The sequence below is a fragment of the Hirundo rustica genome, chromosome 1, assembly GCF_015227805.2.
Source record: "Hirundo rustica isolate bHirRus1 chromosome 1, bHirRus1.pri.v3, whole genome shotgun sequence".
Classification (NCBI taxonomy): Eukaryota; Metazoa; Chordata; class Aves; order Passeriformes; family Hirundinidae; genus Hirundo; species Hirundo rustica.
The window spans coordinates 119,678,952-119,705,858 of NC_053450.1; the positions used below are offsets into that span (position 1 = coordinate 119,678,952).

At 38.1% G+C, this 26,907-nt stretch overlaps 1 protein-coding gene across 5 annotated transcripts in view; it reads left to right on the forward strand.

The window, feature by feature from the left end:
* Positions 1 to 26,504, forward strand: part of SATB1 (SATB homeobox 1) — a 92,908-nt gene extending 66,404 nt beyond the window's left edge. Inside the window, exons 10-12 of one of the 5 annotated variants that reach the window (XM_040080134.1) lie at positions 21,396 to 21,599; positions 22,095 to 22,190; positions 24,786 to 26,503. In XM_040080134.1, coding sequence (XP_039936068.1) covers positions 21,396 to 21,599; positions 22,095 to 22,190; positions 24,786 to 25,268 — 783 coding nt within the window. In that variant the 3' untranslated portion in view covers positions 25,269 to 26,503. Of the gene's footprint in view, positions 1 to 21,395; positions 21,600 to 22,094; positions 22,191 to 24,785 lie in introns of all 5 variants that reach the window. The other 4 variants (XM_058422778.1, XM_040080126.2, XM_058422782.1 and 1 more) reach the window with 4 other exon arrangements.
* Positions 26,505 to 26,907: the final 403 nt, after the last annotated feature.

A 26,907-nucleotide genomic window follows, 5' to 3' on the forward strand; every position in this document is an offset into this window, starting at 1 on the left:
TATTTAGTCAGACCCTGGTGAGACTGTGCATGAGTGGTGGACTGTTAAAAAAAAAAAAAAAAAAAAAAAAAAAAAGACGACCCCAAAAAATTACAGTTGTACAAGTAATAGCTGAGAAAAAAAGCATACTTTGGTGAAACACAGTGTCTGCTTGGTTACCTGCTTGTGTGCGTACATATGTGTTGCCTATTCAGTTTTAAGTCTTTGTTTTGTGGTTTCCTATTCTGTTTTCTTTAACTGAAGATTTTCTGTCAAGTTTAGCGGCAGGAGGGAAATCAGCAGCCACTTGTTGGGTGCGATTATCATAAATGACATGTGTTCTGAGAAAGATCACTGGAGTATGCGAAAGCATTGATTTAAGTGAGAATGTACTCAAGAGGTAAAGGGAAAACATATAAAAAATGGGAAAGACTGTGGTTATATAAATGCTTGAAAGAAATCCAAAGCACCAATGGTTAAAATGTTGAATTTTCATATTAGATTAAGTGTTAAATCTACTTAATCACTACTTCTTTACTTTTCTAAAATTACTTCATAGAAAATTCAGCATCTTCCAAGGAAAGCTAGTGAATCTCAGACCAGTGTTTCTTGGGCGGTCAGCATTTTAGTACTGGTTTTCTTTTTAATAGGCTTTAACTTTTGACTCCTCTGCTGTTCACATTTTGGAGTTTACTTCATTGTACAGAAAGGATGTTTTCTCTTAAGTTATATGGTGTAAGGAGAATTTAAAGGGATATTTTGGAAATGTTGTATCAAAATGATTAAACTCAAGCTGTGGACTGTAAAAATTATAGCTTTATAGGCCACATGCCTGCCTACCCTTCAATCACTGTCAAAGTGATAATTTCAACAATAATATGTTTCTTTTATTGTGGGATTCTAAACACCAAGTGCTGTTTAAACATTAAACTGAATTGTTTATGTTAGTGCTGTACTCAGTGTGTCATACATCAGGCCACTATAATCTCCCATGGAATGTAAAAATTCTGTCATGAATCATGGCTTGTATATCGGAAATTACTGTAATTTTGATTGGAAATTACAGAGCTCTTGAAATGTTTCTAATTATGATAGAACGTTACAGCAGCTTCCAACCTGTGTGCTCCTCAGATGTCTTTATTTACATGTCAAAACTTGGTGTTAGAGAACTGTCCATTTTTCTGCACTTTCCCCTTTCCACTGCAGTCTTCTGTAAAACTAAGGTATGAAGCCAGTCTATCAGCCCACATAATTTTGTTCTGACCTGATTTGTGTGATAGTATATTTATTTCAGTGCAAAGCCTTAAAATTTCTAGGTGGGTCAACTCTTCCAGTGCTGCCTTTCAAAGGGACAGGTAATCAAAATGAAGCCTGAAAGCTTTCAGAGGATGCAGTGTGGGTTTATTTGAGCACAGGTATAAAATCTAGCTTCTTGTACAAACCTTGCTACTAAGTACAGAAAACAACACCAAACACATAGTTCTTTTCCATTTTACTCTGGTGATTATACCTGTGTTCTCAGGGGTTATTTTTCTCCCCAGTTTCAGCAATGCAATGTTAATTTATGTGTCTAGCAAGCTTGCAGGTCTGTAGTTAGATAAAGTGTCATTTGTACAAGAAAGCTGCTTTGCAGAACTAACCTCCTAGGTAGACTAGGATGTGTTGGGTCCTCTCAAACTAGCTGACTGCTAGTAACCAATTAATAATCTTTAAATATGTAGCACTGCCACATATATTAAAGAAGGTACATGTGATGTAAAAGATTCTTCATTGGAGCTCTTCAGTGGTACAAGTTAACATTTCTCGGGGCAAAAAAGTCTCCCTTGCACAAAAAAGAGGCTTGTTCAAATATATTCTCTAAGAGAACCTCTCTTGAGAGATCTCTTACTGATTTTTTTTTTTTTTTTAATTTGGAGACATTGGTTATGTACTAAGAACTGGAAATCCTGAGGTAACCCAAGTTACAGTGAAAAGTCTGAAGGACACATATTAGAAAATGATGTGTTGATTAACAGTTTTGTTTTTAAAAATCACTGAAACTGAACATTGCCGGTTCTATCTTATTTTGGATATAAAAGCTTGATTAATTTCTGAGTGCAGTCTGAGTTGTGGTGTAAAACCATATGTGGCCTAAACCAGCTCTGCAAGGGGATAAAGGTAGTTGTTTGCTGGAAGGTCTTGCCTTTTTTTTTTTTTTTTTTTTTTTTTCATTTTTTTTTTTTTTTTTTTTTTTCTTTTTTTTTTTTCCCCCCCGTAATAAACTGATTTGGGGCAACATTAGATTGGATATCTAGGCAGCCAGTATCTGCAAGGTGGCTGGGCTTGCCTGAGCCAGGAGACTGCAGCTAATATTCTGCTGACTAGAGCACTTTGCACAGAATTGCTATTAAATGATGCACTACAGGAGTTTCTATTTGGGTAACGCCAAGGTAAAAAACAAGCATCTTCCCTTGCACTGTGTTAGTGCCTTTGGCAAGAGTGGAACAGGAAATCCTGGGATAATCACTTCATTACAGTGAAAAGACTGGAGGAAACATATTAGAAAATAATGTGTTAACTAACCGTTTTATTTTTCAATCCTCCTGAGTTATGGAGGACCAACCACATGTGCACCTGATGCTCAACAAAGCAGCCGGGTGCTGGAGCATGGTGTGGCAGAGGTCGTGGGATCAGGCAGAGGTTACAGGGCTGTTAGAGAGATCACGTGTTGACTCAGGTGAGGGATGATTTGCATGCTTGAAGTTTTACGGTGCACTTTGCTGGCAGCTTGTTGGCTTTCCCAAAGGAAAGGGCCTATCTGGTACATGAGTTTGAATGGGTTTGGGGACACAGCTAGGACATTACTTCAAATGTTGAATTCTTTTCCCATACATAATGCATGCATTCAGTATACTTTTTAAGCTTCTATGTTTTTTAAGGATCAATATATTATCTACAGGATAAATTAAAAATCTGTTAAATTCAAAATATATTCTTTAAAAGTCAATATGGTTATACTGAGGAGCTAAGGAAGATATTATAATTCAAATTTCTGGAATATATCATATCTTTGGGAAGTTTTAGAAATTTAATTGGCAAAGCACCTAATGTCCATGTTTAAAATCTTGTGGTTTTATTTTAGGTTGTCTGTCTAATAGGCCTGCATGGGAGTTTTGTTAGATTACGTTGAAAAGAGAGCTTTGCAAAAATATACACAAAAAGAAGACAGAAAGGTTTACCAAGTGTTTTGTCTCTTCTCACAGGCTGTTGGTTATTAATGGTAGAGTGACAATGCCAACAGTATTATTTGCTAAATTTTAATGAGCACACCTGAATAACTCTAAATTAAAAGAACCCACATATAAAATTGTGTGGCATACGTTACTTTTACAATTTCATCATATTGGGTTTTTTATTAAATTTATAACCTGAAAGTCTGATTTGAGTAATTATGGAAGCACATTCTTAATTTAGTTATTTAAAAAAATTTTTTTAAAAAAAAGGTTGATTTGTGTAATGATCATTAAGGCATCATGGTTCAGTAACTGTGCAGTGGTTACAATGTTCTCATGTGGGAGCCAGGGATGAGTTTTTCTTGACAGTGACAGATGCTGAAATCTAATTTTATTCCATAAAAACAGATAAACAAGTAAACAAAACCCCCAGACCTACGAGCCCTCAGAGATAAGGCAGGTAGAGACTTGTAGCATTTCTGTATGTTTGCTCTGTTTTGAGAAGTTAGATTTATGTTATGGATTATCCTGAAAAGCTGTGACTTGCACGTGCTAGTATGAAGCAGGGAAGAAAGCAATGCTTTGTTGAAAATCAGGTTAAATTACTAAAGCTTTCTTAAATTTAGGAAATTAAAGTTTGCAAAAACTGAAGTAATATCAAGCTCTGTACCTCAGAGTCCCATGCGCTACAGTTTAAGGCTGCTGGCCTGCATTATTTACCTAAAGAAGTTTAATTTGTGGTAAAATAAATGGGTTAAATCAGTGCTCTTCTGCAGCATCAATCCTGCCAATGGCTCTTTATGACCCCATAGGTGCCGAATGCCATCCCCTCTCACCGAATGAAAATGCCTGTATATGGAAGGTGAGACACTTGATTCTCACAGAATCATGCTTTGATTTTAAAATAAATCTGATGGAGTACTACCCGTACTCCAGAAACCTCATCTAATGATGTAGAGTTCTGACCTGTTACGTCTGAGCTGTTGTGTTGCCCAGTTTCCTGTCCTTCCGTCCCTGTCTTTCGTTTTGTTTAGTAGTAGTTTCACATACAAAGTGTGGAGGTAAAATCATGGGTTTCAGACTGTGCTAGAGACTCCGTCCTGAGCCATCAGGCAAATATTTTATACAGTGCTATTTAATTAGAAGCATTTGACTTTGTCTTTGTACGCACCCGGAGTGTTCTCCTCCAGAAGGTTGCGTGAGGAGATCCGATGGGTAGGCACCAGGCAGAGCATCTAGCACTCATGAGTAGATGGGAAGGAGTTAAATGGGAAGGAAATGCTAAACATTGGCACTAAAAATGCTTTTGGCATGCAAATACCATGCTTTTCCTGACATAAATATTTTCAGAATAGGCCATTAGAGTTCAGGTATATAAAACCCTGCTTTTACTGGAAATTTTAATGTTGTAGTAAACCTAGAGATTTATAGTGAAAAATTGATGTCTGTTATCTCACTTTTATCTTTTCAACCAGCAGTTTTATAAATGCTATATCTTTGATCTGGCTTTCTCCATCTAGAGACTAAGCTATATACTCTAATAGGAAAGTCATTTTTAAACAGCTTCCCACACTGAACAAGCACGGTATTGTGGATCTGGCACAGAGATGTAACATGCCATTACCACAGATATAGAACAATCTATTCAACTATTTTCCAGCTGGAGGAAAAGTAACCTTTTTATCACCAAGAGTAACCCTCTGGTAACAATGTGGCTTTAGGAGGGGATCTTGAAATTAATTTCCAAAGCTGTTTCCTCAGGGCACTGCACCTCAGGCTGCCCAGAGGGGTGCAACCTGCAGGGTAGGAGGGGGTTCGGTCCTTCGCCCATCACCCTGCTCTCAGTCAAGTTCTCTCCTGCCTTTGTCTCCCTCAGAGCAGCTGAGTCACTTCCTGGTTTTAAATCTTGGCTTAAAAACCTTCTTCCCCCCATCCCCCCCCAACCTCAGTGTACAATGGATTCTCTGTGGAGCAGGGAGGGATGCTGCACAGAGAGACGCGAGGTGGAAACACAATGTACTCTGAGGTCTGCTGTTTCCCAGGTCCACCTGGAAATAAACCCCTCGCCCTGGTGCGAAGGCTAGAATACAGTAGTTAGAAAACATTAGCTGCAAAAACACACAACAGCAATCTATATATTTTTATTATTTTTAATGCTATTTTCCTCCTCCCTCATTGCCTGGGGGTGATTGCTCTGGCAGTTGAAGAGGTGCCATGAGCAGCAGGATTCAGGGTGGGATCGTGTGTCACCGGGGATGCAAGAGGAAGAGTGTGAACTGAGAAAGCAAGATGGGCTTTTGAATGCGATCAAGAATTGCCCCATAAAACGGCATGTCATTCAGTGAAACTGTGAAACTTGGCAGATAGAGCTGATTTGTTTCTTTCACAAAATATCAGGTTACAGAGTCGTAGTGTGTTCTGTCTTGCCCAGGTCGGAGGAAAAAAGATTTTCAGGTTTCTGGTGGGGGAAAAAATGAATGTTCCGTGTCCTTCCTTTGCCCCATGTCTTAGTCTCTTTTACATCTCCTCTCAGAAATAATGGTTATTATATATAATCAGGAAAATTCCTTAGCTTTTTTTAAAAAAAATTATTACTCAGAAAGAAGGTAGAAAAATTGAGTTTAGTTGATTCTCTTCTCTCTTAATCATGGTAGACCTAAGAAAAGGCTGGCATTGATCCTGACTATATCCCACATTATTGATATGGCTTTTGTGGAGTGGCTTGACTTCAGTGAGCCTTGGGTTCCCCCTAATAAAGAATAGGCAGTAGCTTCATGAATCAACAAAGATGCACTGAAGAGAAACCACCTGAAAATCTTCAAGGTGGTTCGTATCAGCATGCAATTGCCCACATAAATCTACATAGAGGAGGGAAAAAAGGCATTAAAACCTGAAATAAGAAAACAGGAAATAAGAAAAAAGAATTCGGTACAGAACAGAAAATACTTAACTGGTAAGAGGATTATATTGACCTCTTCAAACCTCTCCTTGGAATCAGGTCGCCCTTTCAACATGTAACTCAGAAGCTAGATTTGTTGACACACCGATGAAAAAGTGTGCTTCCTGAGCACGCTTTACATGTGGGGTCACATTGGCTGAGGCTGGAGGTTCCCAGCCAGGCAGGTGGCAGCAGGAGCTGTTCAAATGCTGCCGTTTAAAGGACTGGTAACAGCTTCAGGAGACTGAGTGTATTTGAGCCCTGAGGAGAGCTTCCCTGGAGGGATGTGGTGCACACCTGCCTTGCTCTGGTTAGGAGTTAATGCTTAACGCTCTCGTGGCCACAGCCTGTGGCGCATCCCTGGGAGGCCCTGGGAACGCTGAGTGCCTGGCAGGATGCGGCCCACAGGTGTCCAGAAACAGCAGAGTGGGGGGTTTTGGTTGGATGGTTTTTGTCTGGTGGAAAGAGCATAAATGAGTGAGAGAAGCTTGGAGAAGTACAAGTTTAAGTCATTAAATGTACAAATGAAAAGAGAGAGCCAAGAAGAGAAAGCTCTTTACAAAATACAAAATTATGTTAAAGCAGCAAGACGGCACAACATAAGGAATGTTTGGTACATGTTATTGAAACTGAAAAATCAGAGTATGGAATGAATTATAATTTAGCACAATCCATAATTTTACAGTTTTCATTTTGAATTATTTATCTTATATAATTTGATTAAAGAAAAAAACTGGCTGACAAGAGCTCTAACATCTCTGCATGTCTTAATGTCAAATGAAAAAACTCCATATTATAACTTCACCATTTTAAATTTTTTATTTGTATTGTTTCTATATAGCTCCCTTTTATTTTTAAAGCATATTTCAGCTACACATTGTGTACACGCGATTCCATAACCCATCAGGCTTCAGTGTTGCCTCAGTACCTCTGATTCAGTAAATCAGATCATAGGCAGCATGCTGTCATATAATAAGGTGTCTGATCCTTATTACCAGTTTGTTGATGCACAGACTCCTTCAAATTGACCATTGCAACACATGGTTTCCCCTGAAACTAGCTGTGATAATTAGCGTGGCTCTAATGAGACAGAATGTCACTGATCTTGTGCTGAACTGTCGAGTATCGACGCTACGGATGGGAACTGTCAAAGCTTGCCATCTGTGACAGAGCTTGGCATATTCCATTTGCAAGGTAGAGCATGCTCAATAGACTGTTTTTAAACAAATGGTCCATTTCTTGATTAGGGCTCTGTGTTACTGTGGAAGACTTTATATCATAGTTAAACTTTTTGCTGTTTTCTCCCATTTTCTTCTGCTGGGGTAAGCTCGTTAGGAAATGAAAACACTACTAGTTCTCAATCCAGTCCTTCAGTCTTCTGTTAGACTTTTGGGGAGAGGTGGGGAGGAGCTGATCACATATTTATTCTTCTTCCTTTCCCCAGTTATCTTAATGTATTTCTTCTAGGGCTTGCACTCCTACAAACCTTTTATCTGATTTTTTTAAGCATTGAGGGGTAGGGATGGCATAGCTTTGAAAAATAGAGGAACAAAAATTAAAAATTCTCAGGTGATGTGCAGCAGGAGTATGTGCACCTGGGATGAAAGACTGAACTGGTCAGGAGAATCAGGCACCCAGGCTCCCGGGACTGGCCCTGCAAAATGCCGTGCAAAAAGTCTAGCGCTGCTTATCATTCCAAAATATGCTTTGTTGCTTTTTATTTCCTCCTTCTCTGGCAGACCACACAGGGCTTGTTCTGAAGAACATTTTCACTAATCTGATCAGGCAGCCAAATACGCCGGGAAAACTGCTTTAATGATCCCACTAATTACCTCAAGTCAATATGAACTGTATTATTAGACTGAGGGAAAATATTCCATTAGGTCTCCCCCTTGGGAGTTTCTCCGCTTTGTGATGTCACCGAAGCCTTCGCCCTCTCGCTTGTAATTAATTTTATTTACACACGCAGGCACGCACAAGGTCACACCTGCACAACCGGAGCTGGCCAGGGAGCTAGTGGCACTCAGGCTTAATCAGATCTGTCATAATTACCATTCTGCATGTTTCTGACACACGCTGTGAAATATTTCAATTTAACTGCCGCTACCAGCACAACCAGATGTAGTGTGAGTGTGGCTGCATTGGAAATATTATTCCTCAGGATAAACTCTCTCCTCCTCCTTTTTCCTCCCACCCCCTCTCCCTTTTACAGCTAATGTGGCACAGAAGCTGATGTATCCTGTAAATCTTGAATGCAGTGCTAGATTGATAACAGCAGATTAGACAGTTTAACCACAAACAGCTTGTTCATTTTTCACAAATGAAAACCACATGTGGTGTAACTAAAATTTCAGGCTTTTTTTTTTTTTTCCCCCTCCTCTTTGGTTGTTGTTTCCTTTTGTGTGTGTGCGTGTGTGTTAAGGTCTGCCTTTAGCTGTAAAGGGGTGAAATAGAAGAGTAAACATACAGAGGGAAGAGACACTGCTGTCTTTGGAGATTATTTCTCCCTGACCTTTATTAAAAACCTCCCCTGTTTTGGCAAAGAAATCAGATACTGCACAGGGGTTTATCACTCACTCTGAGACTTTCTAATCTCTGGGGTTTATTCCCATTTAGTAAAGAAGTCATCCTACTGTGCTGGTTTTCAAAATAACATGCCAGCAAACACCTTGCTTTAACAAGAGCTTCTAACCAAAAAAATGTAGTCTTACTGCTACCTAAATTTAGCAGAAATAAAATTTTCTGCCAAAGTTTTTCACCATGGGTTTTGTCTCTTTGCTAACCCTTCCCTGTATCTCTTCCTTTGGGGAAAAAATTCTTTATAAAAAATAATTCTCAAAGTGTTTAAAAATCTGGCCAAATGAAAGATTGATTCATTTTTTTATTAAAATATTCCCATATTTCTTTTGAAAACCGATCATGAAAAATTAAATATTTTCTTATGAAAACACTTTTTAGGAAACTAGAAATTTCTGTAAATTGTTTTGCTTTTTTTCATAAATCCATTTTTTCAGATAAATTGTTCAGCTTTCCCTAATTAAACAGCCATCAGTACTTAGGTGTTTTTTAAGCCATCTACTCTTTAGTAGATCACAGTTGGCTAGTTTTCCAACACAGAGAAAAAATTATGCTATTTTGATAGAAAGTTTTAATTATAAGACTCCAAAACAATTTTTACATCAAGGAAAAAAAAAGTAAGTGTGCAGAATGGAACTGAGCAGATTCTCCGAAAGCTGCTCCAGGTATTGTCAGGTGGCAGGAGTGGTGCAATGTATTGGATAGAAATTCATCAGATCTAATCTGTAATAAGGCTTCCAGGAGGGGTTTTAAAAAAAAAGTAGCTTTAGTAAGAGGTTGTTTTATCCTTTGGCAGTGATTTGTGACGCAGTGGCAATAGTGAAAGTGTAAGAGTCAGGGAGCCAAGACTCAGTGTTCGAAGTCAGTCATAAGAAGGTGAATACAACAGGTTTTGAAAGCCACTGATGGTGCCGTTTGTAGCAGGAAATTTGGCTATGCAGATGGCCCCCCAGGCTGCTGCAGACAGGGTTAAAGACCCCTGCTCATACGAGTTGGCCAGCAGCTACTGACTGCATTACTGGCTGCGTTACTAGTTCCCCAGAGCTGAGTTGCTCGGTGCAGGTGTGCCATCAGTGTCCCTCACTGCATGGCAGTGCCATCTCTGTTAGTGACTCCCCCAGGATCCATGCAGGCCCCAAAAAAAGTGAAAATCTTATTCTGGAGTTGCAGCCAAAGCCCTGGAAGTGCTGTGGCTGCAGATATCGCAAAAATAAGTCTGAAGTAAGGTGAAGAGGAAGACAGGAAAGGCTCATATTGGATGAAGCAACACTGAGATGAACTGTCAAGATTCTTGCAAAGATTTGGAAATACAGCACTCATTCCTCCAGAAAGCTATTCAAAAAATGTCATGCAGTTGGGAAGCACTGGATTGCCTAAAGAAGAGAGTATGGCACCCTCTCCCACTTCCTCTGAGTCTTTTATTTTTAGTTTTTCTTTCTGAGGTAGGGGTGTTCTGGTTCTTGCACTCCAGATGTGTGAATCAGCTCTTCCCCAGGCAGCACCTGCTGTCTGCCTGACAAGAGGTGCTGTTTCTGGCAGGATGGATTTTCTTAATCTCTCTTCCTGCTTTCTATACCCTCTATGTTTTGTTTTAATCTCACCACCTTCTCTTATTCCTCTCAGTATGGCTCTTCTCTTAGTTCTCCTTGGACTTTTCCCACCCCTTCCTGCCCCTTAAACACCCTCACCACCCGCTCTTGCTCCATCTGCCTCTTTATCCTGTCCCATCCCTGTCCCCTCCTGCTGGAATCCCACCCCAGGCACATCCCTGCACAGGTCATGATTTTGTATACATATTCCTTTGTGTGTGGGGCACAGTGTGGGCACTCCATGCTCTTGTCCTTTGCTGGACTGGTTACCAGCGCTGCTGGCTTTGGGGGTGAAGCATTGTTCCTTTCTCTGTGTGGATTTAGGCAGGAAAAGACCCTTACTCTTGATTTCTCAGGTTGCTTGTGCCTTCTGTGAGCAGATCACTGATTCAGGAGGCTTTTGAAGATTGAGTATATCAGTGGTTTAACTATTAATAAAAAGGGGAAAAGTTTAAGTGAGCTGCATGAAAGTTAACTAGGGGCATACAAGAAAACAAAGCTGTGGTGGCAGAGGCAAGGAGGAGGCTGAGGAGTTAGCGAGCAGCCTGTGGTTCCCGGCTGTGTGGGAAGCAGGGTACCAAGTAAACAGCACAGAAAACAAAAGCAAGCTCAACCCGTAACTAAACAGGAAATGACAGGGTAGAATTTCTGCTGAAAAACCGAGAGCTGCTAAATATGTAACTGCAAAGAATAAAGGCATCTTGTGCAAACACAAATATACAGTAACGGTCCGAGAAGAAACAAACTCCAATTTTTTAAAGGAGCGACCAGTTACAAATCAGGTGAAGGGCTGCTGGGCAAAGGCAGGAGTAAGAAATAACAGATGTGTGTTTTTTCCCTTGATGTTAAACTGCGTAATTCAAAACACATTACACCCTGAAAGAATGTTGCAGAATTTCTAGATGCAAAGTGAGAAAGGAGATGTTATTTTTTTCCAGATAAATGTTTATTTTGCTGTTCCTGGTAATTTCTCTTTGCATCCATTTTTTTATTTTCTTCAAATTTAACCTCTAAGTTAAACTTCAGATTTTTGGTTACGCATTAGCCCAAACTGTTGGCATCTACTGAATAGGCTAGAGCAGGCATGCAGCTAGCTAAGTGGGGAAAATTCCAATTTGCAAATATTTATCTAATTTCAAACCTGCCAGATTCTATCTGAAAGTGCATTGTTATTCGGGGGGCATCTCATTTTTATTCCTGTGCCATGTTACGTTCCCTTACTTCAGGATGGAATTATAGAAGCATATAAATACAGTTTCCAGAATCTTTGTAAAGCAAAGTTGTTTGGACTGAGAACTCTGTAGAACAACTCTGAAATTTTGGACCGCAGCTTAGCAAGATTTGCAAACATATCAGTTAATATCTGTAGGTTTACTCAGGTGACTGGTTATTTTGCTGAGCCTGCTGCTTAGCATCTTTAGTACCTACAGCATGCAAGAGAAAGTTCTACTGATGCAGGAACTTTCCACTCTTCATGTAAGACCAGTTATTAAATATATATATATATATAAAGGTATGAAGGGCTTAAATTAGTTTCTTGATATTTTTTGCTTTAACAGAGCCAGTTTGCTTCACCTCTGATAAATCATTTGCTACTCCTATTTTATATAAGGAGAGAGTCTAAAAGGATTGATCTTTTTCACCTGAGGAACAGGATGGGCAGGATCAGGGCAGGAAGACGTGTGCTGCTCCGTGCAGCCCCTGACTTAAGGGCAGAAGGTACTGCCAAAACTGCTATCTGGAAATACAGCTGGGACTGGGACTCAGCTGGGCTGGCACTCTTCTTGGCCAGCGAGGAAAACTGTAACACTAAGAATTGCTCTCTCGAGGAACTTTTCCCTTGTGGCTGTTCTTGACCTCATCCTGACGGCAAACTACCTGGAAGCATTCTTTGTTGGTTCCCACCCAGGAGAGAGAAAGCTGATCTCTCCAGCTTCCCTTTTGATCCAGATTTCCTATTGTTTTAAGTTTCTGCCGCAAGCAATTGTGTTCCAAGTAAGGATATTTTAGCTTTCTGAGGATTTCGCTGCCTTTCTTTTTTCCGTGGGTGAGATACATGCTTCTGGCTGCTCCCGTCTCATTTGCTGGGAGGCATCAAACTCTCACAGGTGTGAATTTTAAAGATTTTTTTTTTTTTTAATCTGCTTTGAGATAATGAACATCATTAATTTTTCTGACTGTTTCTGTGGTTAACAAAATCTGGAGGAAAGTCAGAGAAAATTTTCTTTTCAATTTCCTTGAGACTCCCCTCACCCTTGGCTGTATCTGGGCATTAAGTGTTCTTCACAGTGAAACTGAGAGCCACAGAATCCAGCTTAACTGCGAGACAAGACATTTTCTCGGAATATTTAAATGACTAAGTCAAATCTATATGAAAGCTTTTAGTTAGGCTGGGAAAATCTGAAGGGATGTCTGAGAATGGATTTGAGCTGTGTATGTTTTGGAATGATGTCACTTGTTGGAATATCTTGTCAGCTGAACTGCATTTACAATGAAGTCCAAATATCTGTAAGCGTGTGATTCCTCAGTGTGTGGTAGATCTTCACCTGATCCAAAATGAATTCTGGAAAGAAAAAAACCATGTGACTAGAAGCCACAAAATTAAATTGCTCCATATGGGATTTTTTTTTTTTTTTTTTTTTTTTTTTTTTTTTTTTTTTTTTTATATCTAACAACATGATGGGTAAACATATAAGTAATTACAAAAGTGACACTTTGACCCAATGGCTCTTTTACTGGAGGTCTTTACCCCCAAAGCAAATGTTAAATCTCTTTAAGCAATGTAATAATAAACATTTGCTGTTCACTGTAAATTGGTAGTAGTAAAAAAGATTTTTAAAATTGCCAGGCTCTTTCTATTAAAGACTCTAACTAAACTGCAGATATAGCTGCCATACAAAATTGATTGCATGTTTAAGAATAAATAAATGTGGGCTGTTAAGGGTCGTGGCTGAATTTAGGGTTGTATTTACTTTCAAGGGACACATTGATATTGCAGTGAAATCAGTACTTCTTTCTGCTTAAATAAAAGATAAAGGGTTATATATTATAAGTCACCCTCTGTGAAACCCACTGACCCATTTTATATGACTGTACTATAAAAAGTAATGTACCAGACTAAAACTGGCTTATTTAATAATTAGCAGGTGCTTTTTTTTTTTTTTTTTTTTTTAGGTTTTTTATTATTGTTAAGTCCATTTTTTTCAGATATTCTCTCACAGTTACAATGCCAATTGAATCAAGTGTGAAAGAGGAAGGATCTGGAGTAGAGGAAGGCAGGGTAAAGCTTCACCCATTATTTTTTGCATCAATTGCTTTTTTCTCTTTTTCACGCATGTATGTAGTTGCATTTTATAGAAGATTTTCAAAGGTATATATATTGTGGTTTTGATGAGGGATTGTGCCTAACTATCATTGCTAGGTAATTGAAAGCAATGCTGTAAAAAAATGCATTTGAACAGGGGAATGAAAAGGTGAAGGAAGCTCAGAGCACGGAAACCAAGCTTGGGAGAAGCCCTTCATTTCGGTTATTGAATTTCCTCTGTACTCAGCTAAAAAGTAATGATATTTATGTTTTCAGTCAGGTTTAGAGTTACAGGTTAGTTTTTTTCTATCCATGAGCTGGTGGTATCTTCAGTGCTCATACACATGGGACACACAGACCAGTTTTGATCCAGCCTCAGACCTTAATCTAACTAGGTTTTTGCAAGCACTGGCTTTTGGCCATTCACCATGGCTCCGTGTAGAAACAGAATTGTGGTACGACAGACAAGGCTGTGGGAACAGCTCAACAGTTCTCCACGTCATTTGGCTTCTGTACTTGTTGGATGCTTGTCATTGAATTTTAGAGGTTGCTTTAGCATGTCTCCCCTTTCCTATTTATTTGTTTGGATGCATACAAGAATAGAAATATGTATTTAACTTTGAAATGCTGCAGCTAGGGAGAAGAAAAGACAGAGGGATGAAGAGAATTTAGGAATCCTTTTCCCCTAAAATATGACTGAAAATTTACCACTGCTAAGTATTTGGTTGTTTGTTTTTCACTACACAGATGAAAGGTGGAGGTACCATGCAGATAGATGGTGCAGCTGAGTAACAGGTTGGATAAGAAGTTTAAGTAATGGCATAATCTGTCTGAGTATTCTTCAGAGGAAGTTTTTTTTCTGCCAGTGAGGTTTACCTTCTGAAAAGCCCTATGAGGTTGTGGGGTTTTCAGTTTCAAATCTCATCTATGATGATGGTAGATACAGATTTACTTAAAATCCACATCTGGCTTCCCTTTTCAATGTTCTCATAATGGAAGCTAGAATATCTGGAGATAAAGGACAGATTCGGGTTTCAAACTTTCTCTGATTTAGGACAATGCTCAAAGGCAAGGCCTGAAACTTAAGGCTGATTAGTGTAAATAAAATACTAATGCAACCATTTTTCTGGGGACATTTATTATCACTTTAGGCCATGTGTCAAGAAGAGAGTTCATATTCTGGTATGTCTACTCATCTTCTGGAACCAACTGAAAATGAGCTTTTGCTTCCTAAGTTCAAGATGCACAATTTTCTTGGAAAAATAAGGAAATCCCAAAGTATTGAATATTCACTGCAGTTTTAAAAATTAGTTAGAACTGTATGCCTCGCAGAAGGAAGTCAGTGCTTAAAATTTCCTTCAAAAAATAAGCTAAAATGTTTTGGTCAGTATCAAAAATTGGTAAGTCCAGTAGATTATTAGTTTTCACAGATTTTTATAAAAATACCCTGTGGCCTTTCTTTTAATAGACTTCAGTTCTTCTGTGAAGCACTTAGGTCTATTCAGCTTTGCATAGAAACTACCTAGGACACTTTATGTATTTTAGGAAAGATAAACCTGCAGTCAGAACAAATTTTCCTGCAGCAGGAACTTCCAGAATAACATCTAAGGGTAAAAAGGACTACTCTTGTCATCTAGGCTTGTTCCCACATCTGAACCCACAGGTATTTCACACAAAAAGAAGTCAGATTTAAGGGATCTTAGTATGAAAATGAATTTTGAATTAAATGCTCTGTTCTTACCCTGCAGCGGGTGTTCCTTGTTTTCCCTGTTCTATTTTTTTCAGATAATGTAAATGTAACACAAACAACATTTCCCAGAGAAATTAAAGCAGTGTCTATTGTTACCTTATGGTCATACTTGCTTGTGCTGTAAGTGACATTTGCTTATTTTTGCTTCTCAATGCCATATACATGAGTTTGCTGGTTCAGGACTCCTGAATTTTTGATCCTGTTCAACACTGTGAGAAATCTCAGTTGAAGGGTTTAATGCATTTTCCAATCAATGTGTAGGGGAAATTTGGCCTTATCAATTTAAATGCTGGAGATCCTTTCATTGCATTATGGAAGAATCTTCTCTAAGCAGAGATTATTCTTAAGAACTTCATAACATTTAAAGGTTAATATGTTAGGTAAAGAACAATATCTTAAGACAAACATTTTTATTACAGGACATGAAGGGATAGTTCTGATTAAATTACATGATTATTTGAATGGGAAAGAAGACAAAGTGCATCATTTCTTGCCCTCAACTTTAATGCCTTTAATCAAATAATGACCTTCTGGAAATAGTTAATTTTAAGCATTTGGAAAGATCAATACCACTTTGCCACCAAAAAATGGCCCAGATGATGAAATTTGATGTATTTAAAGTACCATTTCACCCTTTTAACCTAGTAAATAATTTAAAATGCTTTCAGTACTCCTTTGCTACCATTATGTGTCTCGCCCAAAGTATTATGACTTTTCCAAAAGCAACCTATATGTGCAATGTGCAGCTCACAAGTGTAATACTAAAGACTAATACTATATGCATATATGGTAGTGGTTGTGTTGGCCCTTTTTCTTCCCTTGTATATGTGGAATCTGTTGTGTAAAGAAATAGAAGTATCTAAGATGAGTACAGCCCTTTGGAACAATAATGAGATTGTAAAGCAAGTTGGATGGCTTTTGAAGGGGAAAAAAGTCAGTATTTAAAGTTTAGTCCATGAGTTCTTTTCCTTTGTTTTGAATATAAGCTGTCCTGTTAAAGGTGAAGGATTTGGATTGCTCAGACAATTAAGAGTCCATTTTACCAAGTGTAATTTCATATCTGTGTTCTATAAACTGGAGTGCCTTCAGCATTGTAAATAATAAAAAATTGCCCTCTATTAGCATGTTTGTGGGCAGATTAAAAACAGTCTTCATTAGCATAAGTAACACTTACATATTCTTTTAAAAGTAGAAAATTATTTGTTGAATGATAAATTGCTAGCTTTCTAGTTAGTTGCTGAAAATGTGCTCATTCAAAATGCCTACTTTAGTTTAGTCTACAATACTCAATTTTTTTTTTTTTGTTAGAAGTACTGTTAATGGATTGTGTACTTAGTCTTTGTTCACGGTGGATGCTGAAATGCAATTCACATTTTCTGCTAAAGTGTTGGTATCAAATACCTCCCTATTTAGATTTATTTCTTTTAACACTATATATTTTTATTATATTATATGCCCCAGAGAATGATACAAAATAATCTTAAATATACTATAACAAAAAAAAAAATCCGAACATGTCCTAGCATTGATACTCTAAAATGTTTTCCCTTCTTAAATTTAAGCTACAGCCTTTCTAAAAAATGCTGAAGTCATTGTTATTCTGTAAGAAATATTCATCATTTGGCAAATTATTATCACTGTAATAAATTGACCAAACAAGTTCAATTGCTTCACCTTGTAGCTTTCCCTTCTCAGACTAGACGGGTGTGTTGCTGATTTGGAAAGCTTTGGCCAGAGAACATTTTTCATGACTGTAATATTATCCTCTTTGATGTAATTAGGGTAGGTATTTAGACTTTAGGTGTACATTTTTTTTTTCCCTTCAATAAAAAAGAATAGAAGAATATTTTATTAGAAACTCTGTGTGAAAGAGCAGAAGATTTTATTTAAGCACAGCAGAGGTCTACCTATAAAGAATAGAATTTGGATATATAGATAAAATGCATAGATGCTTTCTTTAAAATAAGCATGCTCATGGGCATTGCAGAGCCTAAGTTTTGGCAGTTATCCTCTTTGCGCTTTTCCTGCAATAGTTTGGCAGTTCAGCTTTCACAGGTTTTTTCCTCTAATGTCTTGTGTTTCTTTACTAAATCCCTATCAGAAAACCAGACAGAAGACTCTTATTTATTTTAAATATCTTAGGTTTAGCATCTTTTTTTTTTTTCACCATTTTCTTGCTTACTGTAGCAAGACCTTTGCAGATGGTACTTGGTTACTTGAAAGTGCATTAACAGTATTTTCTTTGTAGCAGATGGATTTAAGACTTTTAGTTCCCAATAAATGTAGGTTTACAATACATAACTTTACAGGATTTGTGTTGTATATAACAGGTTTGAACATATTATCTCAGAATTCATCTGCATGGCATTTTCAGCTTATCCAGGGCCCATGCCAGTATTTTAAGTAATAGGGAGAGCATAGTGATTGATAGCAGCTAAAGGCGTGATTTTGAATAGAAACAAAGGTTTTAGAACAGAAGGTGTCAAATTAAACTTTGTCAGTTTGAAAAGTAGTAACATCCTGAAAGTTCTCCAAACATATTTACATGTGGCTAATGTTTATATTTTGCTTTGTACTCTCTTTATATTCAGTGTAATGTTGCCTGGCAAATTTACTCTGTTTTAAAATCAAGGTTGTTCCCAATGTCATTGCAGAGTTTTTGGGGGGTTTGCCTTTCTGCATAAATGTATCAACTTCATTATATTAATGTTGATTTCTTAACAATGTACTCTATATGCTGTATAAACCAGTTGTGATCTAATCTGATTTATAAATATTTCCTTATTATTTTGTGGTCATTTCCGCTTCCTGTAAAACTAAAAAGACAAGAAAAGAAGGAAGCTAGGCAGAAATTGCTCTAGACTTAAAAAAGCATGAAAGAAGAAAACCCAGCCATGTTACATTCACTTGTAAATTCAATTGCATTATCTGTAGCACTTCATACTTTTTTAGATCAAATGGAAACAAAACTTATAAATTTTACAGAACTTCAAATTAACCATTAGAAAAATCTGGATGATTACTTTTTCTAAATTTTGTAAAAGCATTTCATACTTTCTCATGTAGGTGACTTTTATGAATGAGATTTATTTCATGTACAGAATTCTGAACCGGAAACTAAATTAAACACTTCGATTTTTATTTGTTTGTCTTGAACCAAAACAAAGCATATTGGTGTAAAGTTCTCACTCTCTTAACTAAGTAAGCCCCTACAGCCTCTCTTGCTGTCCATCCACTATCTTTTCTGAGAACATTGGTGAGATCAACTTTCATAAATATGTACAGAAATAAACCATGAAGACCAAAAAATTGTTTCTATCCTTGTAATTATAAAAGAATTCACTTGTTTGTTTCCATGTTTTCTATCAGATATTTTATCAGAGTGTGTCTACTTCTTTAAAAATGTGCCAATTGGAATAGAGACGTTTTGGTAGAACAGTAATCTTTTCTGTGTACCCTGTCAGAAGTATCTGTCTTCATTATCTCAAAATCCCTGAAAGGCTAGTGGAGACATGTTTCAGGTTACGATTCATCAAATAATTTTTGTTAAGGAACTAGAAGTATTATTTCAGTGCAAAAATTGAGAGAAAAATATTGGCAATATGTTAGCTATTAGTAGTTAATAAAAATAAGGTCTGACCTAGTAAATATGAAAACAGAAAAGACAGTAAGGGCAGAAGTTATTTCATAGGGAAATATGTTTAATCAACAGAAAATGTTATTGCCTAGGAATTCTGTTTTTCTACTGGTTATTTTTTAATTATAATGGGTTTCTACTGCATTTTTAAAAACGAACAAACAAACCCTGTGATTCCCATGGTCAGCAGACAAAACATGTGCAGCTTCTAAATGCATGGTGCAATTTCTTTTCCAGCCTGGGTGTATGCCTTGGAGAGGTGTCATAGGTGGAGACAGGTGTCATCTCTTTTTTTTCGGGGTGTTGTTTTTTTTTTTACTTCCACCAAACTGTCTTGATAGACAGCTCTGCTCTTTGTTTCACCACTATTAGAAAGAGAGCAAACACTTTCAATGTGAAGCAGTGCAGATTCCAGACAACCAAAGGACAATTTTTACACTTTGGCATAGGATGGTGGTTTGTGGCCTTTGGGTTCTTTAATTAAGAATTTTGTGGCTACTTTTCAGTTAAAAAACCTAGATTGGTTTCCTTCCCCAAAAAGCTACCTCTGCTTTCTGAGTGCACCACTTTTAACTTACTGCAAGAAATTAATATTTCTGTTGAGCATAATCCAGCACTCAGTTTCCCCATGGATACAAGGTGAGCAGAGAGCCATGACCAACATGATGTTTTTGTTAGGGGCAGGGAGAGCTCACCCTGCTAATACATTCCAGTGAGATTCCAGAGACCCTTGCTACTGTTTTGAAAACATGCCATACAATTCCAGCCAGGACAGGCTGAGTGTTGTTCACTGTGTGTGAAGGCATTTGGCCACATTTCCAAGTCATGTTGCTAAACCCTGGAGCAATACTCAGTATCCCCACTTAGTACATGGTCAAGGAATGGGGGGTGCTCCATCCCTAGGGAGCTCTTCTGCTGCCCTTGCTTTTCCACCTCTGCTCCCTCCCTCGCACGCCTCATGAGCACCTGGCAGATTTTTGGCCCCATTTAAATTTTTGCTTTTCAGCTCTGCTACCACCATGTCTATAACATTTGTCATTTTGATAGTTTCTTGGGGGCATTTTCTTCTGTGTCATTTGTTCAGTTTTCCACTTATATCCAAGCAAATACATTTCAAGTTTTTATACACACCTCACTAAATATTTTCATATACAATATGAATGCATTAACATTATTTGTTTACTTTTGTTCTTCCTGTTGTGGCAATATTTTTACACCGCATTTATTAACTATGTTTATATATAAGCATTTATATTTATTAACTATTAGCTAAAGATATGAGTGTCTTCAAAAAATACATATCTTTATCATATCTATGTGTCTATTGTATCTGTTAGTAAACCAGTCTGGATAAACCATTAATCCACTACTGGTACATACAAAAAGTATCTAAAAGCTTTTGTACATCTATATTATCTGTTGATTCAATAAAATGTCACATTATCTTTCCTACAGCATTAAGAAATAAAACTGCATGGGCCTATTTTTGAAAACAAATCCTTGAAGCTAAAATAAAGGAAATATGCATGTTTTATACATGTAATATTTTGTTCCTAAATTTTAATATATTAGAAAATTTCTGCTGATGCACACTGTCCTAGCTAGAGGGTTTACATTCTTCTTTCACAGCTACCAGTGCACAGTAAAAAAAAAAAAAAAAAAAAAAAAAAATCCTCAATTAAATTTTAAGAAGATGTAAGGAAACATTAAATTTTCCTGATGAACCCATATATCTCTTTCAGAAGCAAATTATCAAGCGCTTCAGTTCTTGCAGGGGATTCTGTAGCCAACTTCATATTATGTATCACAGAGACTCTTAGGCACCTTGCTCTCCTTGATGTGGAAATGTATAAAGGGTGTATCAGAAGCTAGAGCACATCTTCCTTGCCCCTACTCCTAATAATCATGTATGCAAAATTGAGAGGGGTTTTTTCCTGGGTCTGTGAGGACAATCTGGAAACAGTTATATATCACTTGAACTAAATTCACCTGCAGAGAAACCTCTTGTAGCAGAAATTAAGAAGTTATTGCTTGACGGCATCTAGTCATAGGATTCCTCTCTTTTGAAAGGATATTAGGGAGTTCCTCTGCTGCTGTGATTTACGTTAGGCAGCCCTACAGTCAAACAAACAAACAGCAGCACTGTGGTGTGAAACCAAGTGGAAGGTGCTTTCCAAAAATGCCTACGCTTGGTAAGCGTCTGTGAAACGGCTTGGACAGCCCCTCAGTGTATTGGTGTTTGCTTTAAGCTCAGCCTCTGCAGTGAAAGCCCTTTCAATCAGGTGAGAGCATGAGAGAATGCAGTACCTCTAAAGTACACATTTCACCCTCATTTTGCCCCTTGCAGTGTGACAAAAAAAAAAAAAAAAAAAAGAACAAACCTAATGTTCTGCTGGTTTTGTCTTCAAGGGGTGGCTCTGTGAGCTGTTACGTTGGAAAGAAGATCCATCACCAGAGAACAGGACCCTCTGGGAGAATCTCTCCATGATCCGAAGGTTCCTCAGTCTTCCTCAGCCTGAACGCGATGCCATTTATGAACAAGAAAGCAATGCAGTTCATCACCATGGTGACAGGCCTTCCCACATTATCCATGTGCCAGCAGAACAGATTCAGGTTAGTTTACCTTGGCCAATCCCACAGAGTGCTAAGTAAATAAAGCTTTAAACGGAGCAAAGGAAATTAGTGTTTCTTCCCTCCCGGTCAGGCTAAACACAGGTCTCCTGGTGCAAGATAAGAGTGTGCTGCCGTCCACCACCACAGTTCAAAGGAGACCGTGCGACCACCCACAGTTCTTATTTCGGTTCGCTGGTCGTTTGCAAACGTGTGTGGAGGCAGCACAGAGGCAGCTGTGTGCAGGGCAGGGCAAGCCCCGTGCTGGCTGTGCCTGGCCAAAAAGGCACCAGGGCCAAAAGGCAGGGGCGTGTGGCACCGGTTTCAAAGGTCTTCCCAACAGAGCAGGTCTTGTTGTGCTGCTGTTCAAAAACTAAGCAAGAACCCTCAGCAGTGGCAGCTTGTCCTGGGTAGGAGTGAAGGGAAGGGGATTCCTCATCCCACTTTAAACCCCAGTTGAGACTGGGGTGAGTCAATATTTGTTTGTTTTTCCTTCAGAGCCCCTCTCCCACCACCCTTGGGAAAGGAGAGCATAGAGGCGCTTTCCTACCAGGCCTGCTGACCACTGGACCTTGGCTGGGTGCTGCTCCACAGGTGAGCTGGCACAAGGGCACCATGTCAGGGACAGAGAGGAGGGGATGCAAGACTCACACCATGAGGCTTGGAAAAACTGCCCCCTGCTTCAGGGCAGCCCCAGCAGGGCCTCCTTCAGGAGCTGCATGCACCCTTTCTGCTGGCACGGGCACTGCCAGCCAGGACCAGAGCTGGCTGTTGTGCTAAGCTGTGTAGCCCAGGCTGTCAGTGGGGACTGCTGTCTCTCTGAGCTGGGGACCCTTTAATCGCTTCTCACAAAAGGCCTGAGGTTAGCCTTGTAACTGCTCCTTCTTAAAGGGCAGATATTACCCTATGCTTTCCCAACCTCAGCTGAGACCCTATGTATCACTTGTATTACCTGTACAGAAAAATATTTACAAAGCTAGGAAGGATAGAGCTATCTCTCAGCCAGAAACAACACGAGTGTATATTAAAGATAAAGCAAACTGAATAAGACAATCCCTTAGGATATCAAGTACAAAAATAATTGTGAAAGCCTGGAAACTTGCTGTTTGATTTAGCAAAAAGAGAGAGAAGGATCTATATTAAGTAATAAAACAGCACTTGTTTGAAAATGTACATTGTTTTTAATAAAATCGCTTCTTAAGGGGATAAAAGCAGAAGCTTATGCACAGTATAAACATTCAAACACTATGCCACTTACTTAGATTTTCTTGCTTTTTTGATAAAAGTTGTGTGTTTAAGCTCATAAATATTATTCACATAAGCAGTTGCATTGTAATCTCTTAATATGACTTGCAAGAGTAAGGATTGGGAGATTGGGCCTGAGTTTTGTCTCCGCTCTTCTACATGGCAGTTGTTGTAGATGCATAAATACGTAGCTCGGACACAAGTTTTCAAGCTGTATATACAAAGCCTCCAGTCTTGTAAGAATTGAATGTGCTGGGAATAGTCTTGAATCTCTTTAGGACTGGAGCCTTGAATGGAACTGCTCACAGACCATAAAACATGGAAGGACCTGAACAGGGATGAGGAAGGAGCCCTAATTCCAGGGTGTTTGTGTCAGATCTTAAAATATGAAGATCACTTGAAGCAGTGGCTTCTAAACTGTTTGTGGAGAAGCAAAGTCTCCACAACCGCAAGAGTCCCTATGAAGTGGATAGAATTATAATCCCTCTAGTATTTATACCATTTGTGCAGCATTTTATGCTTTTTAAGGTCTCAAAGAACTGCCACTAGAAGCATGGAAACCACTACCAAAATACAAAAAAATTGTTGAAGGGAGACTCTCAAAGGGAAATAAAATGCAGTGATAGCAACTGCTTGTTTTGCTGTGGTTGTTTTTTAATAAGAACTGGTGGTTTGTACCATACGACAAGAAATTTGCTGATGCAAAATATCTTACTAACCAGTGCTTCCTGTGCTGTGCAGCAAAAGAACTGTCAACACAAACAGTAACTGATAAATTTACTTTTGATTTTAAACATGATCTTATAGTGTACTGTACTCTGGTGGTAGATGGGAAAAACATTTCTGTCCCTAGGGCTCAGTGCCTCACCTTTTAAGAATGTTTCTGAATCCATGCTTGCAAAACTTCATTTTAAGCGCTTGTTAATTATTTACATCATGATTTGCTTTATCTTATTCTTCTGATGTGCATATTGGCTCATTTTTTATTGCCTGAGTTTTTGGAATGCAGCATGTTCCCTTCTAATAATAATACTGCAACTTATTTAGAGCTTTGCATCTTAGTACTTTATAAATATTAACTAAATAATCCCCAGCACAAACACAGATGCAGGTAAATAGGTCTGTTTCCAGTTTATTTGTTGGGATATGGGCAGTGCAGGCCTGCTCAGAGACCGCAGGCAAGAGAAGTCAGATCCAGCAGGGGAAATACAGATTTCCTACCTCCAGATCCCTTTGTCCTTGCCGAGGCTGGGTTTGGCAGTGTCACATTAGGCGCTTCCAGCCAGCACATTCTGTCATAATGTTTGCAAGTTTGACGAGGCTTCAGTGCATGCTGAGGTCAGATCAGCAGTGAGATATTTCTGTACTTAAAGAGGTAAAATGCTCTCCTTTCCCCTGACTCCTCAGTTCCTTCATCTAGCTATTGCTAGAGATTTGCAGTCCTTGTTTTTGGGCAGCAGCTGCTGTTGCTGGCAGAGCTCCGGCACGTTTGCCCTCATCTGGCACTTTTCTCACTTTGCCCTTGCTACAGTTCTGGCTAAGCTGGTCAAGTTAATCCTATACTATGTCACCTACTTAGCATTTTGTCTTGTCTGCACTTGACTCATGGGGCATGTTCATTAAAATTTGTCAGCTAAACCGCACTGATGTTGTATCATCAGTGTTTTTGGTCCAGCAAAACTACAGTGTTCTTTTTGTGTTTGTGGTGTGGTGGTGGTTTGTGTTGTGGGTTTTTTTTGTTTTTTTTGTTTTTTTTTTTTTTTTTTTTTGTTTGGTTTTTTGTTTTGTTTTGTTTTGTTTTGTTTTCCTTTTTGTTCTTTAAACTTACTAAGCCTTTGTTTGTAAGCTCTGCAATTTCTTCCCCCGGCTCCCTCCCCAGGATATCAGTAACAAGATATTCACAAGAATAAATGTACAAAAAAAATTCTGTTCTTTGTCTTGCAGCAGCAGCAGCAGCAACAGCAACAACAGCAGCAGCAGCAGCAACAACAACCAGGTCCCAGACTACCCCCAAGGCAACCAACAGTAGCATCACCAGCTGAATCTGAGGATGAAAATCGTCAGAAACCCCGACCGCGAACAAAGATTTCTGTTGAGGCCCTAGGGATCCTACAGAGTTTCATACAAGATGTAGGCCTGTATCCAGATGAAGAAGCAATCCAGACTCTCTCTGCTCAGCTTGACCTGCCCAAGTACACCATTATCAAGTTCTTTCAGAACCAGCGATATTATCTCAAGCACCATGGGAAGCTGAAGGACAATTCTGGTTTGGAGGTGGATGTTGCAGAATACAAGGAAGAAGAGCTGCTCAAGGATTTAGAAGACAGCATCCAAGACAAAAATGCAAACACGCTTTTTTCAGTTAAACTAGAAGAAGAGTTATCAGTAGAAGGGAACACAGAGATTAATGCTGAATTGAAAGACTGATCTAAAAGTATTATTTTCTTTCAACAGTGCCGCTGGTATTTACTAATGAAATGAAAATTCCATCTTGCGTTCTGTCAAAAACCCTTATTATTCATTGTTTGGCCAATGAATCTTCCAAAACTTGCACAAAAGTTGAAAAAAAGGATAATGCAGACTGCACTAGATGTTTTACTCTGTTTTACAAACTGCTTCGCAGCAACAGATGAAGCGTTGAGGATTGTTTGATATTAATTTGTGTTCACTGGATACACTGTGAGTGTACCCAATAAGCATGTACCAGTGATTTTGATTCTGGAGCCTTCAGACAAGCATTACAACTTTTGTGATTTACTGTTTTTTTGTTTCTGTTTTGTTCTTGGTTTTTAATTATTACTGTAGCACTCCACACTTGATCTTTGAAAAATCACATTTATTTAAAAAATAAAATAAAAAAGAGTTTGTTACTCTTGTTCTATTGTATGTTACAAAAGAACTATAGACTGTGGAATGCAGTTTAAAGATAACATATGCCAACAAATGCCTTGTATTATATGGCACTGCCGTAATTCAGATTTGTTTTCTTTTGGAAATAAAGGTCACTGTATTTTTTTTCCATTCTCATTGTTACATGGTTTTAGAGAAAATGAAAAAGAAAATGTGAAACACAATTTAGTCCTCATTATTTATTTGTAGATCCTGCAGCATCATGTTGTAATTAATTTTTTTGGAAGTTTCCGTTAAATGTAATATTGCTTCTCTTGTTACCATACTGATTTTTTTTTTTTCTATTTATAAATGTATTTTGATGGGCAGTAAAACAAAGTGTCTTAAAAGTTTTAAATAGAGAAAATGTGCTTTACACAGTTGCCTATAAAAAGTGCTCTATGTTATCCAAGCAATTCATACTATAAGCTTCACTCTTATTGTTGTATGCAATTTTTACTATCATGCAAATAAGCTTAGGTAAATAAAACTAATAGATCACCTTAGAAACTTATGCAATTAATGTGAAAATAATTGATGTTTGCAATGTGTCTTCCTTTGGTTTACAATCAATTTTAAAGCTACAGCTGTATAAATTTTCTGTATAAAGGTGTATTTCTTTTTTATGAGTTTATTGCTATGAAAACACCAGTTATTTTGTTACAGCTGGCTGTTTTTATAAGTGTATCACAATTTTCTTTATGCAGAAATGTTCTGACTAGGAGTGGTTATTGACTGTAACTACACAATTAAAATTGTTTGTATGGTATGATATGGCAGGGTTTGTCTGCGTATGTGTATATCTGGGAGGAATAACTTGTTCTTAGTGCACATCATACCTTCTTGCCACCACTCTGTTCTCCCTTAAAATCACAGGCAGATTTTTTTTAATGACCTTCTTAAAATTTGAATTTAGATAACATACTTCAAAAAGAAACACAGTTTGGTTATGAAAATCATAACCTGTCTTTTCTTGGTTTAAAAACTTGCCTGCCCAACAGAGATAGCAGGATATTATTGAGTCAGAAGGCTATCAGGCATAAACATATTTACAGTTCCTGGCAGTAATGCACTTATAATGGATACAGCTGGTTTTATTTTACACTAGAATTATGCTAACACTGTTCCTTGCACTAATGTATAAACATTAAAAAAAAACATTAATTGTCATAAAATA